This window comes from Drosophila montana, unplaced genomic scaffold (assembly GCF_035044405.1).
Source record: "Drosophila montana isolate Dmon_TW-CO22-7 unplaced genomic scaffold, ASM3504440v1 contig_2481_1, whole genome shotgun sequence".
Taxonomy (NCBI): Eukaryota; Metazoa; Arthropoda; class Insecta; order Diptera; family Drosophilidae; genus Drosophila; species Drosophila montana.
In genome coordinates, this window is record NW_026997351.1 from 2,480,513 (window position 1) to 2,496,797 (window position 16,285).

At 37.9% G+C, this 16,285-nt stretch overlaps 1 protein-coding gene across 1 annotated transcript; it reads left to right on the top strand.

Moving 5' to 3' along the window:
• Positions 1-5,098: 5,098 nt before the first annotated feature.
• LOC135428537 (putative uncharacterized protein DDB_G0271606) lies at positions 5,099-16,084 on the top strand. The gene is made up of 5 exons (XM_064682600.1): positions 5,099-5,970; positions 6,591-6,722; positions 9,081-9,205; positions 9,755-9,913; positions 15,572-16,084. The coding sequence occupies exons 1-5, from the start codon at positions 5,154-5,156 to the stop codon at positions 15,809-15,811; spliced, it is 1,473 nt and encodes a 490-aa protein (XP_064538670.1). The 5' UTR covers positions 5,099-5,153; the 3' UTR covers positions 15,812-16,084.
• The last annotated feature ends 201 nt before the right edge of the window (positions 16,085-16,285 follow it).

Below are 16,285 nucleotides of genomic sequence, written 5' to 3' on the forward strand. Positions count from 1 at the left end.
ATAAGAATAATAAATTAATTTATTAATTTTCGCCACTTACAGCAAGACAATTATATATGTACATGCATTAGCAGCTATAAAAATACATGCACATATACATAGTTTGCTTACGTACTATCGTACACACATACATACATACATACAGAACATTCGCTCAAATAAGCGCGTTTAGCTGTCACCTTACTTAAATCAGAACTCAAGGTCACAGCATAATTTATCGGTCCTTTAAATAATCGAACTGGAAATCAAATGTGTGCACACACTATGAATATGCATAAGCACTTATTGCGGTATCTTTTTATAGCATACTTTAATGAGTTCTCCTTGAAGCGTGCGTATGTATGCATGCGTGCGTGCGTAATGTTCGCACGTGTACGCCATACACATACATATATGTATGTGTGCATGCGTGCGTGTATACGTATGCATAAATAAATGCCATACGCACATCCAGTTATTTTAATTACACTACACTATACTTGGCTTGCTGTGGTTTGGGTTGAGCCACTTGAGACGTGCAATTTAACTCAAGACCTTTGAGCGTGCATATTAAAAGGCTTTCATTGCGTATATCAATCATACGACACGTATAATTAGAGTAATTGCCACTAACAAAGAAAAGCAAGAAATACAATGCATTCCACGCAGCGAAATATACGTAAATTATTAAAAGAACGTTGGCAATCATTCGTCCTTACAGCCAAACGACAGGATAAGACGGCAGTAATCGGCTTGTAATGCCAGCCAAAAGGTGATTGAACTTGCCGGCGCTGCCACTTTGGCCACACACTCATACACATACACATACACATACACACGCACACTCACACGCACACAACAATTCGCATTTGCCCTCTTGCTTATCAGCCTTTGCCTTTTCGTTTTGCTTTTCATTATTCTGCGCTCGCTTGCTTCGATTATTTTAAGTAACATGCATATTTCTGTAGAAAAACAACCGCTGTACATAAAGGCAATGGGAGTATGCTTAATGTTCTCACTTGCAGGGTTAATTAAGTATGAAAATGTCGGTACTTAGGATACGGAATTGTTGTTTAGGGACATAAGGCACTAGGAACAGCTTGGAATGGAATGTGTCCATGGAATGCGTATGAATGTAATTACGTTTGTATGCTTGTTATTCGTGATGGTGGTGATAAATCTCCTGGGCCCATTCATTATGATCATCATAAGAACCCATGCATATGAATTCTAAATTCAAAAAATTAACCGTTGCAAACGATCCTTCACACTCGCATACCAAAGCATAAGCTCACAGAAGAAACTCACTCAACTGAGCAGTCGAAGCAGAACGAGTGAGTAACGAGCCGCGTCTGAAAATGAACTTTTAGGCACACCGCTCGCGAACAGTGTTGCCAATATTTTGTAATTTCAAAAAATAATGTAGCGGTCTTAGCAAATGATAAATAACACAATATTGTGGATTGTGTCTTTTAAAAACAATTATTTCGGCATAAATATGTTACATTTGAATAAAGTAAAGTTAGTCGATAAATTAATAAGTAATGGGAAAACTTTATTGATTGCCTTTTGGTTTTTTATTTTATTTATTAAAAAATGTTTTTAATGACATGCCTATTTTTTTAAATTCAAGGACCAGCTTTTGATCGAATTGGTTTATTACAAGCAATTAAATTGTATTTATGTGCTTTGCACTTAACAATTTAACATAAATTGGTTTTTATTTATTCCCTTTTTTTTTTTTTGATTATTTCTCAAGTGGAACTCGGCAACACTTTTTACGAGGGACTTGCTCACACGCTCGGCCAGTTGCTCGAGTTCACTCGAGTCAGTTGCTGTATTGTGGGGTGCGCGGGTGCGACGGCTAGCGGTTCCCAAGCATGAATAGCGTAGTATTCCTGCAATGCTCAGGCACGCGTGAGGCAATCAGTTATTGTTCTGCTCGTTCTGCTTATGTACATTTAAAGTATTCAAATATACTAAAGATTCTTTAATATCAGCCTATACCTACATACCTACATACCTCATACAATTTGCTGCGAGAGCAAAAGCACAAAACAAGCAAGCGAATTCGCTGAAATAGCGCAAAAAGAGACGCACTCATTTATATGTACATATTTATGTTTATATATATATACAACATGTATATGTATATGTATATGTATATGCATGTATAGCCGCCACACATCGGACAGCAGACGACAGATACCAGGAATCAGACAATAGCCGCGACAAAAGAGACAAACATTTTGCGCGACAAAAATTTGGACGGTTTTTTTTTCGTATTTATTTTATTTTATGTTGTTGTCTTGAATTCGTTTCAACAAATTTCGGTACAAATGCAATTGCAAGTGTGTATATGCGTGTGCGTGTGTTTATTAAGCTACATTTCCAATCAAATTTTTTAATTAAAAAAAAATCAATAAAATAAACAGAATATATTTATGTATTTGAAATTTGTTCTATACAGACATACATATGTATGATTTTTCTGTTTTGATTTCTTTTCCAGATCGTCTGCCGCCAGATTCAATTCGCATTAAATATGAAATGAAATCAATTTGACTTGTAATGTGCACATGCGTGACCAGAAATAACACACAGACACACACACGCACACACGCACACACTCAATCATAGTGAATAAGTTAAAAGTTTTGTGACGTCAAAATTGAAATTAAAAATTATAAATGTAAACGACAACTGCCGAAAATATTTACAAACAAGTCAACAAACTGAGTGCATAAATAATATCTTAATATGTATGTATATACATAGTATATGTATATTTATCTGAACTAAATCAAAACCAAATAAGTGAACATTAAAATAATAAACAAAAATCGTTAAGAAGAAAAAACACGCACAGACACATACATACAAATGTGTATATATGTATGTATAGACAAGTGTATACATTGGCAATAATTATGTATGTATTTAGTTACAGAGCCAAAGGCATGCATATATGTATGTATGTAGGTAGCACATACGTGTATACATGCTTATGAACACACACACACACACACACATACAACTCGTATAACATAAACATATACATAGTGATATATATAAATGTATGTATGTGTGTATGTTCATATATATACATATATAGAGTTTAACGACATTCGAATACACAAACAAAGCTAAAGCAACAGAAACGACAACAACAATAACAATAACAAACAGCAGCAACAAACAAGCAACAACAACAACTGCTACAAAATGCCAGTGAAAAAGCAAGGTAAGCTTATTTTCATGTTTACACACATTTTGATTTTTGTTTATCTATGCAACAAAATTTTCTAACATTTTGCGGCATATTCACTAATTGCACAAACTAAGTACATACTAAACGAGTCTACTTGCGAAAATAAACAGTCCTTAATGCTAAAACTAAAATAGTTCAAGAGTTAACATAATTGGGGCAACATGTGAGACTCTCCCAAATAGTTTAAAACTAAGAGGGTTTTTATGCTGTGCTTGAAACTTAGCTAGTTTGTGCAACTAAAGTGCATTTATTCGTTCAATTAGCAATTTTAGTTACTTGATTTAGGGGTTCGTAATAAGGAAAATGTTTGAAAAAAACATTTTAATAAGTGCACAAATTCCCTTTTTTAATCATTTTTAAACGTTAATAGTTTGCATTCACATAGACTTAGGATCTTAATAGTTAGTATAAATAAAGCATATAGATCTTAATAGTTAGTACCGTTCTAGGATTCAGATCTTAATAGTTGGTATAAGTAAAGATCTTAGATCTTAATAGTTCGCACTGGTATAGGACTTATTTATTAATAGTTAGTATTGAACTAAGACTGCTTGACTTCTTAAAATTGAGAATATTTTCAAAATTATGCGCAGTTCTTTCACCTTTCAAACTTCTATAGCTTTGGCAAACAACATAACACTATATACACATGGTTTATCCTTTTTGTCCTTTATCTATGGATCATGTTCAATATGGGAATAAATTTCTAACACATTCGTTTAAGCAACTAACCAGATTGTAAATAGCCTTTTTTCAAAATTTTCATGGTGAAGATTCCTTGAGAAGAATCGGAATAGTATATTGAATAGGAAGGGGGTCGATTGTGTTTCAATTAAGGCACATCAAATCTAGGATCGAACTTAATATTCCAAATATCTTATAAGAATATGTCAGCAAATCCCAATTAGCCAGCTTTTCTAGCTAAATATTGCTATTTACAGAGGAAAAAGCTAAAACTTTTGTAGAAAACCTTTTTTGATCGCATATGTTGCATCCAGTATTGTTATAGAAGAAGGAGCGAACCGGTTTTGAGCCGAAAAAGAAAGCGGAAACCGGCTTTAAGCCGAACCGTATCGAACCAGGCAACTAAATTTGTATATATAACACGAGCCAGACCTCAAATCGGTTTAGTTAGCTAAAGGACAGTCGAACCAAAACCTGTCGAAAAAGCAGGTTTGCAGGTTCCGAACCGTGAACCGAACCAAGCAACATCTTTGAGTTTTGTTTTTGCTGTCTTGATCTAAAATTATTTGACATTTTCACATGCATTATACGCTTGTCTATTGCACCAAAACAATAAATAGACATAAAAAAAAGAAAAGAAAAGACAAATTGAAGAAGAAGAAAATTAGAAACAAGCAAATGCTGCCAAACTTTTGAAATGAGCAATAAATGAAGGTCAACATAAGTATGTGACGTGTTTCCGAAGAAGCCAAAGATATATATGCACACACACACACACACATACGTATGCATGCATGTATGTCTCTGTGTGTGTGTGTGTATATATGCATATCAATTTGTTGGCAATATGCTCGCGGCCGGGCATTGGCCAACTTTATGGCAATGTCATCCAGGTTAGACTGTGCACTGACCCCAAAGACTCCGAGCCCGAAACTGTAATCAAAACTTATGCAAAGCCAGAAAGGTAAAGCATAAATAGTTGGGGCCTGTAAATGTTGGGCGTGAAGAAGGGGAAGGGCCAAGGGGGTTGGGCACGCTTGGGGTGGCAGCTAATTTTGCCTCTGTTCTGTTTTTTAAGTCAATCTTTATTGATTTATTGAACTAGAGGCCACACAGTACCTAGTCCCCAATGCGGATGGGTTATTATAAAGCAGTACGACGCGGTCTCCGCACAGAGCCAGTTGCTGCCGGTTGTAGTCTAGTGTGTAGTCTAGTGTAAATGGACTCGGACACGGATTCGGACCAGGAGAAGAGCAGCGATCCCAATGAGGAGCTGCTCAGCAGCGATGATAAAACCTTTCACGACGACGACGAGGTCGAGGACTCATCGGTGGAGGATGTTGACAACTTAGATACGGTCGATCCAATTAGGCAAATCGATGCAGAACAAGCGCAGTCCACGGCAGAGCAACTGCTGGTGGTGCTCATGCAAACAGAAGCCATACAAATGCAACAGCAGCAGCAAATCGATGTTGAACTGGATGCAAATGTGGCCAGCACAGCTCCAGAGCCGCAGCCGCAGGTTGCCAACGAAGTTGTCGGGGAGCCGGGCAACCAGCGCGTGCCGCTTGTGGCCAAGTGCCGCGAGAGCGTGCGCGAATCTGTCGAATGCTTTTACTCGGCACAGGATCTGCTCGAATATGGGCACATGCTGGCATCCACGGCGGAGCAGCGCACGCCGGACGTTGAGTCCGGCTATTTTGACAAGTCGGAGAGCGATGATCTTTCGCGCGAGGAGTTCGAGGTGCAATCGTGCAGCCTGCGCCGACCCAGAGGCGCACAGGCGCTGCCCCTCCTCTCCAGCCAAGCGCTGGCATCCACCGCCAGCAGCAGCTCGGAGAGTCTACGCATTGAGCTGAGCCGCTTTTGCAGCTCCATTGAGATATTCGAGCTGCAGCAGCAACAACAACAACAACAGCAGCAGCAGGAGATCTCACTGCCGGCAGAGGCGCCTGCAGCTGGAGAGGATTTGACAACGGGCGAACAATCCCTTTATACACAAAGTGAGACATATGTTATGCAGGTGTTTGGTCTAGGTAAATGTAATGATTGGCTAATCAGTTGTAGCAAGAAAGTTGGCCCCCGGACGGGTCCTTAAAACAGAGCCACAAAATATATTCAAACTCTTTTAAGTTATGGAAGATATGTAATATATTTTATGCCCGAGCGAGCAGGTGAATTGCTGAAAAGATTTGAAACAAGTAAATACTTGAAATTCGAAAAGACTTATGTAACTGTAATCCACCCATTTTCCAGCCTTGCAGGCGGAAATGTTCTGTCTACTGAATTTCATGGCAAAGTTGAACTACATTAAAGAGTCGGGTGCTCCTACTCTTATATATAACCGTCTATTTAGCTATATAGCAGGGCGGCAAATCCTAAATATTCTCGCTGGTTCGTTGCACGGCTTGAACCAGCGCGCTGGCTCGTGAACCCTGCTTAAAACAGCCTTGAACTCAGTTTTTTCATATTAAAACTAAATTCGAATTTCGGCCTAAAATCGGTTCGACTAACAGCCTAGGTAAACATATATTTAGATCGAGCATAAAAGATCCATTCGCCTTTAAGTATTTTCTTTAACTAGTTCATTTTTATTTATCTTATTTCTTTGCCTGAAACTCAATATCATACGTATATATGTATATTTTCTTTGCAGAAGCTCATCGAGCCCTTGAACTGCTCGAGGATTATCACGCACGTCTGTCGGAGCCACAGGATCGTGCTCTGCGTATTGCAATCGAACGGGTCATCCGCATTTTTAAGTCTCGCCTATTTCAAGCGCTACTCGGTGAGTATTCGTAACATATAGTTTGGCTAGGCTATATTTAAAAGTTCTTGATCGATTTATAATACGGCTTGCAGTTGTTCTTGGGTTTTTAGAAGTCAGAAATCAGTTACAATTCGGAAAGACTTAAGAATTAAGTATATTATATATCTAATCATGTGTTCTCGAGAATAAGATGTGTATATATCTTCTTTCAGCTCTTTTTTAGTGCTTAAACATGGTGTCAAGCGAAAACGTAAGAGTTTCTCCCGGTTTTTCATAATTTTCGTAATTCAACTGAAGGACATTCAGAAAGAAAAATAACTCGAAATTGGTCCAAAATTTGCCTTTAATATCGGGCCAGAGGCGATGAGTTCTATTTTTTAGAAAAACAACATGTAATTTTTCTAAAAAGTACAAAAATAATGACACAAAAGTAGGAAAACTTGTTTAAAAACAAAGAGAACTTTTTGAAATTCGGAAAACAATATCTTTTTTTTATATTTTATTTGCTAAAATAAAGGCAACATATATATTTATATATTTGGTTACCTAGTATTCCATGTATACCTAGTCACATTATGTTTCGAGAAATGCTATTGACTTTCTGAAAGCTCAAAAGTCCTCTAATATATATAACCTTAACTTGACGGTTCAGCTGAGATGACTTGAATGTGCTCGGGTTCTAGAAGATCTTGAACGTGTTGAAAAATATGCTTAGGTCGATAACATCATGTCTGTCGGCCTGGTATTCGGTTTCATCATATATCCACAGCTCTCCGGTTTTTGTGCTGAGTCAAGCAGCAGCAAAATGCGACGAGGACGGAAATCGTACAAATCCATAACTTGATATACATTACTCCAAGTTGCATAAACAAACGTCTCGTTAGGGCAGCTGTTGCTAATTCCATATATATATATATATGTGTTGGACCATGTAGCATGCATCCACATATACATATATATATATATATATATAAATATATATACATTCGTGTATATATGTATGCGGGCATTTTCCTTGCTATCCAGATTGTCTCGCTCGAGGGCAGGGTAGAGATATTGACGTGTGCAGGAAATTGAATTGACGCATTCAGCTTTACATTTAGGCCACTTGACTTTCGCCTTATTTATGAGCATGGGCCAGACCCAAATGCGAACACACACACACACACACATCACACACACCCCCAACTAACGCTTGACCTAAAAACTTTTCACTTGCCAACAAACTGACAGTCTTATTTCCAGTCAAGGCGTTATCCGAAACTCGCATTGAGCACAAGTTTGTGTGTATAACAAGTGTGCTCTGGACGGTAGTGCGTGACTAGGTGTTACCCTATACAGCCCCATGCACATAAACGCAACACACACACACACACACGCAGACTGCGTCTTCTATGGGACTTGCATTCTTGCATAATTCGGGTTTTATTGGTTCGATCGTTATAAAGTTTTCAGGGCTTTCTTATAATACCCAAATGTGTGTACATACTAAAGCACAAGGCTCTAGGCTGAGAAATTTTTCTTTTTTATATGGAGAGATCAGAAACTTACAAATAAAAAATGTAGCCTATGACATTGGATAGCAAATACATAAGGTATCTCTAGTTCTTTCAATTCCGATTTGTGTTTTAATATCTTAAAAATATTGTTTTAATTGTGGGAATATATAGCGACAGACAGGCATGGCTTCATCGCTCATCCTGATCATCCTGATTAAGAACATATATACTTAGGAGTTGCGTTTCTCTGGCCGTTACATACAGTTTCACAAAAAGATTCTGCCCCATTTTTTAAGCCATTTTTAATGGGTACAAGGTATAAAAATGAATGTTCTAAAGTGCCCTTGTGCCCCTGTTTTTTGAACCGCGTCTGCATTTAGGTTACCCATTCATAAGCAGGGATATGTAGGTAATGTTGGGTCAGCATTCGTGTCAAATCATGTCATCAGCCATAAAACTGAGGTGAGTTTTCTTCAATATCGTTAAGCTGTACAGAAATTGAAGTCAAAACGTTTCCTTATTTCAGAAGAAGACACCTAAGTGCATTGGCTTGTACCGATTGCGAATTATAAAGTGTTCTAATGATAATTATTTTGGTTAGAAACTAAGACCGACTTCTCTGTGAAAATTTGTACGACAATCAAGAGATAGTTTTAAGACTTTATGATATGAATTGCATAGATATTTAGAAAATAATAGATTGAAGATTATACGACCTTATGAAATATAAGAGAAGGTAGTAAAGAATTGAAAAGAAAATATCTACGACTTCTCAAGATGTCAACTCCAAGCCGAAAGTGTTTTCTTTTATGGCTATTACCACGTATTATAAAGTATATAATGTGCCCTAATTAATATATTTTATTTCATATTTCAGATATACAAGAATTCTATGAATTAACGTTATTGGATGACTCGAAGAGCATTCAGCAAAAGACCGCCGAAACATTGCAGATTGCAACCAAGTGGGAGAAGGATGGACAGGCCACAAAGATAGCCGATGTGAGTAGACTGCTTATATATAAATATATCTGTATATATATATGTCTATGTAATACATGTTCCGTGATTAGATGAATAGATGAATATACTTTGTAGCGGACAACCTCGTAGCTGTTCAAATGAATATCTCGTAGAGTATGGAGCTGAAAAGTTATATCATAAATATATCGAAATGATATAGAATAATATCAAAAGATATTAGAGTAGTTCATGATTTGATTTTCCAGCTCAAAATTGTATTTAGTTATTTGTTAGTTTTTCGAATAAACGTACTTATTAATGTTGGCTCATGTTTAGTTAAAACTAACCCGAGATGATCCAATCGTAAAGTTTTCGATTTCATTTTGGACGCATTATCAAATCATTAAATCATTAACAATCGTGCAAGTCTACATAATTATGGTATATAAGTGTATATAGTGTCGATCTACGTCAACTGTAACATCTGGAACTCTATCTCATGTTGCTCTCTCTATCTCTCTCTCTCTCTCTCTCACTCTCTTATTTTCTCTCTCTGTCGTATGTCTTTAATCTTAACCTACTGTGCAGTTTATAAAAACTACCAATCTTAATCGCAATGGCGTCTATGAAATTAACAACGATGCCACAAATCCCAATCCAAGTTCAAATCTTAATCAAAACGCGAACGCGGCCGCGCACGCCGAGGCCTTGAGCAGAACATTTAAAAATGAATTGGAAGAGATTTTGGTAAGCACATTAATTCATCCATTTCCGTATCATAACCATACTACAATTATCAATATAACCATATAAATAATTATCTATCTAAGGGTCTCTGGCTACCAGGCAATGTATAACTCGCAAGACATATTTTATGAAAATCTATATAATTATTTTCGATTTGTATATCTTTTTTTACTTGACAAGATTAAGACAAGATAGTCTAGTTTTGGACTACGATCACAAGCTGTCCTAGGTATATATATTTGATAGGTATATATACATATATATCGGTACTAGCAAAAGCTCGGATCATTATGTCTTTATGTAATCGGTTGTAAATTTAATCGGAGAAGGTTTTCTTTTTGGGTTCAATTGATTTTCAATTTTATTTATCGTGCCAATTCAGAATATTTTTTCGTTTCGGTTCGAACCGGTTTGCCGTTTGGTTCGTAATCCTGGTTTTCCATGAACCATATCTCCAGGCTTTAGTTCCAATCTTAGCTTATCATATTTCATATATATCTATTTCGTATAAATATATATCATTTACATATTTATTTACATTTGCCCCCTTTCTACTGAAAATATTGTTTGTCATATATATTTTCACATAGAAGTCACGGGCTAAATTTGATCTCTGCCCAAAATTGGCATCTACGAAATGTTGTTAGATGAACCCAATGAATGGGGCTTAAGTTATTTTTGGGGCTAATTCTCCGTCAAAAGTTTTAACCATCTTTGAAAAGAATTGTGTTTAGTTCGGGTTTCGGTTCTTATTAAAAAATCAAATGAAATTCCGAGTTTGAACCGGCTTACTTATTTATCGATAACAACTATATATGTGTCTATATCCCTTCTGCCTATATATACTCTATTTATTTTAAAGCTAATTAGCCTGATCAGAAAGTCTGATATCTTTGCAATAATTAATTAACTATGCCAAATATATATGTGCTGCATTTTCCTATTGAGCTATATATATTATGGTATTGCTATCGATCTATCTAACTATATCTATTCAAACATGACTTATTTAAAAAATCAAGCTGTAAAAAGGCTATGAAATCGTGCAGTTATCATTCATAATTATAACTAACATGGGAATCAAACTAGAATTTTGGGTGTTAATAATATATGTATCTGATGCGTGTAAATCGATTAAAGAGATTAGCAAAGTAATCAACGGGATTTGCTTAAGCTCTGCACGTGTAGTCGTCAAATTGATTGACCGATTGATTGATTGTGAGACTGATCTGGGCGGGTGTTGATGGTAATAAATATGCATATAAATATGAACAGTTAATCGACATTAAAAGAACGGTTTTTATGTACACCCAATTATATGTTTTTGCGAGTTGTTTGCGTGCGCGCAAGAGCGTAAAGTGGAAATCAGTATGCTGTTTGCATGCGAAGCAAGGCAAAGCAAAGCAAAGTTTTTGCTCAGGAAGTGCTCAACTAGAAAAGTGTCAAAACGTTTGAGGCGGGTCAATTTCACAGGTTTTTACTGTAATACAAGCCTTGATTGCTTTTCTCGCCTTCTTTTATCGCTACCTCCCGCTGTCTTCCTCCCTCCTCCCTCTCTCTCTCGTTCTCGCTCTATTCCTCTATTCACGCTGTTTGTGTGGGTCTGTGTGTAGCCAAGCAACCGTTGGGCTTACATACACACACACCCACACACACATACACTTACACAGAAACGCTTTTAAATTTGATAAGGACTTAACTGTTAGCGTCGTCTGTTTTGTATTTGCAACATGATTTGTGTTGACCCAGTCAGGGGCAGAATAACGGGAACATGTTCTTGTACAAGCTCGACGAGGGCGGAGGGAGTGGGGGGGGGGGGGCGTCACGCTTTTTAATCGGCCGCCCGCTCGTGCTTGTGCTCCTGCCTCGGGGTCGAGTCGCAACCGTTCGTCTGTTCGTCGTTTTGTCCTGCGCCGACGCCGGTATTTTGTTATTGTAGAGGCGATATCCAGGCTAAAGTACGTATAGCTGTTGACATGCGTAGTACGTTAACGTAAAACGTAAAACGTCAACGTATGTCTGTCATACGTATCCGTAAGCCTATGTGTGTGAATGTGTGTGAGTGTGTGTGTGTGTACATACATATGCTTACTTGTTACTGTGCATGCAAATGTAGCGACAGCTTTTGGTGATTTTCTTTTGACCAGATTGCACACTGATAACCGATAAGGATGTGGGTGTGTGTATGGAGAGGCGGTGTTGGGGTATGAGATGCATTTTCAAGGATATACTTGTGCACAAAATGCAATATCATCAATTGTTCAATAGCCGTGCCTAACGATTTAACTAGCGCAAGGCGGCTCAGTGCCCAAACGCCCAATACAGACCTTTTCTCCCTGCCCGCCCCTTTTAAAGCCCACTAACGATGCCTTTGACTATTAAGGTTGTTGTTGCTGTTATTGCTGTTGGCGCTGCTGCTGTTGGCGCTGGCGTTAGCGCTTCGTGCGTCGCGCGTGGCAGTAACAGCAGCGCCGTCGACGTGTCGAGTCGCACAACTTTCGCGTATCCGTCAACTGTCTCCGTCTCCGCCTCCGTCTCCGTCTCTGTCTCTGTCTCCATTCCCATCGTCTTAGTGCGCGCTGTCGTTAGCCATCGTGTGCAAATTGCCCGGCATTTCAAAATTGTTTGGATTCGACTTTTAAGCACTTTTTGCTCGTGGCTCTTCAAATTGATTGTGTGTGGCACAAATTATGCAAATCTTCACTAATTATCCTATCAATAGGATTTCTCTTGAAAAATTTTACCATAATTTGCTAGCAAATTAAAAAGATCCTAAGAAATACCAGGTCAAATATGTGCATATGCAGTTCAGATATTTCACATACACAATTATTGAACACTAAAAATTCAGTTACAGAATTGGCACAACGCTGATTTTAAATTATCCAGCCAAACACACACACACACATGCTCCTACACGTACTTAGTATACGCATATGGCGAACAGCTGTTAAACATCAATGTTATACATACACACAACACAAATACAATTTCTGCTGGCGCTGCTAATTACAACATGTTGCTATCTCTTTCTAACGCTTCTCAGTTTCCGCTGCAAAAACTTGCAAGCGTCATCCTCAGCGTAGATGCTGGCAAATGTTGAGTGTTGCCACAGTTTCCAAAGGGTTTAAATTCTGCGCTGATCTCAACGCAAAACTGTTTTACCTGTAAGATATATACAGCAGTGCTTATATACATATACATAGTTGTGTATATGCATAGTTGTTTATGTATGTATGTATTGTATTTACTGTATATTACGTATACGCTTTGGCAATGTTTTTACAAAATATTTCGATGTCTTTACTTGTAGACAGACAACTGTACATACACATTGACATACATACATACATACATGTTTATGTATGTATGTAGGTATGTAGCATATTAACTCACTCGGCTTTGGGCTTTTCATTCAGCTTTTCTTCGTTGGCATTGGGCAACTTATTAAAGCAACAAAAAAAATATATATATATATCTATATATGTATTCATGTATGTGCATATATATATATATATCTATATATGTATTCATGTATGTGCATATATATATAAATGTATTATTATTTTGTTTTTTGTTTTGGCAGCTTGCTTCACAGCCGCCCGTCGTCGCTGCCGCCTTTTGTTGTTTCTTGCCAGTTTTTCGCGCACATTCGATTGAAGCGCTAAGAAACGCGGCTTTTTCTTTTGTGATTTCTCAAATTTACTGGTTTTTTATGATAACATACATTTATGTACATTGTGCGTTGGGGATTTATGGGGCTCAGATCAGTCACGCAAAATACAGCTTAACTTTATAGCGAATGCATAAAAAGTTGTTTAATTCTTTTTATAAGGATTACAAACTGTAGACGAATTCTCGGTGTACCCAACATGCATTTTGCATAGATACATAAAAAGTGCGATATCATGATACAAATATATATATGTACATACATGTGTGGGTGCGCATTTTATGTACAGGAAATAAGGTCCACCCCAGAAAAAAAGACACATACTCACACACTCCATGTCGTTCGAATATGTACAGTAGGCATGACATTAATTCTCTTCAAATTACAAACAATAATTCTTCAAATATGTAAAAATGGAGTTTTGTTAAGTACCTTCAATTCTTTCAGAAAAACTTCAAAATTGTTGGCTAATTAATATAACTGTACTTAAACAAATGACGATGGGTGTAGCTAATACATACATACATATGACTGTATTTAGTTGCCAGATTTTCATTTAATGTTTTCTGGTCTGCTCGACATGTGAACTTTTAGTCTACTGCAAAAACATACAAACATATTTATTCGCGTGTGTGTGTGTGTGTGTGTGTGTGTGTGTGTGCGTGCGTGTGTGTAGGCAAATAGGTAAAAATATTCAGCGTACGTAACATCAAAAATGTAAGCAAGAAAATGAGCTAAAAGCGGCGTTAAGGGCACAAATACATATAGACAAGTGGATTCACTGTAAAGACATACATATGTATAAATAAACTGTATGTAGTATGTACACATTTACTCGAGTTTCTTTTATGCTCTCACACACACACACACGCACACATTCAAACAGCAGCTTCCGGCTGAGGGTAGGCGAAAAAGGAAGTTTGGCTTGGGGTGGGGGGTTGGAGCGTGTACACACACACATACACACACACGCCCACACACAACTTGTTGCTTCCTTTTCAATAACTGTGTTTTACAATGTGTACTTAGGCAAAGAAAAATAAGAAACAAAAAACCAACACGCTAAAAATACACAACTAACTTTGTTCCCGCTGTGTGTGTGTGTGCCTGTGCATGTGTTGGTTTCATTGTAAATGCAACGCTGTGGGAAATTTTTAAAGCCCAAACAAATTAAAATACTTTTCACAACATGATCGATTGGGTATCGATAGTGCGGCATTCGCGACGTCGTTTCTCCAATTATGTCGGCTCGCGGTCGCCGGTCCGAATGCGTCGACGTCGACGACAGTTGACTGCGCCGCCGCCGCCATCACAGCAACAGCAGCAACATCAGCAACAGCAGCAACAACAGCAGCAGCAAGAGCATAAATCTCGCCTGCAGGAGAAGAAAGCTAGGGAACTGCAGGAAGCCGATGGCGATGGCGACGGCGATGGTGGCAGCAGCATTTCCGGTCGTTATGTCTGCTGTTGTTCCAATGTAAGGAATCTAACAGCATGTTATTTTTACATAAGTCTTGTTGGAATTAAACGCGAATTGGTTAGCAGAGGATAAACAGGCTGGCAACGGCTGGCTGTTAAATCATTTGAATCAAATCAAGTGAATGTTATTGTTTTGTGTATCGATCATTTCAAAGCTTATTGCCTTAAGATCAATTCAAGTTAGTAAAAGGACAAACTAAATAAAAAATGATGATGCAGAATGTTTCAGCATAAAAACTTAGAAATCCTAGTATCCCAATAATAATCCCAATATGGCAGGTAGATGAATAAAATTATACTGTAAAGTTTGATTGAAATCACAGTTAAAGACAGTCTTCCAATAACCGAAAAGATCTATATGAATTGTTAAACTACACTTGGCACAGCATTCGTCGTTTGCTTGTTGTGATATATAAAAGCAAATGTCATTTTGGCATTTCGGCTAAAAGTGTGTCTAGTTGTCAAATTTTAATGCACTATTTTCATTATATACGTTTCTTTCGCAGAACCAACGCATGCGCATTGAGTCTGACTATGAGATTGCCAAAGATGCCACAGCCGATGATGCCGCAATTCAACAGGTGCGCAACTTGCGCTCGCCCCAGCAGCAGCAGCAGCAACAGGTGGTTCAACAGTTGCAGCAACATCAACAGCAGCAGCAGCAACAGCAGCAGCAGCAGCATCTAACGCAATCACAGTCCACGACAGCCAGAAGCGGGACTCAGATAGTAAGTGGCTGCAATTAAATGAATTATGTTTGCTCTTTGCCAAAGCTAAAGCTAAATCATGTCTCACTAATACTCGAAACGGGGGATAATTTGGAAAAATGAGGCGTATTCAAAGGCACGCATGATTAGCCGCAGCCAAAGCCACAACAACTGCCAACAGCCAATGGCCCAAACTACCCAACATTCCTTTGCCTTTGAGTCGACCTGAAAAACCAAAAAAAAAAAAATACAAAAAACAAAATGAACAACAACCAAAAATAATAACAACAATAATAATAATCATAATAAAAAGCCAGACGTGCCTTAAAGACCGGAAGGCCGTAATCGCACCAAATTTTTTTGGCCATAGTTAATTTAGCTTAACTTGGCGCTTCATTTGAAATGGAATGGCCGCCAATGCTGCTTGTTTCCGCTTCCGCTCAAACTGTTGTTGTGACACAGCTTACACAGTATTTGCTATTTTGAGGCACTGTCCACTTTATCTGAACCCTA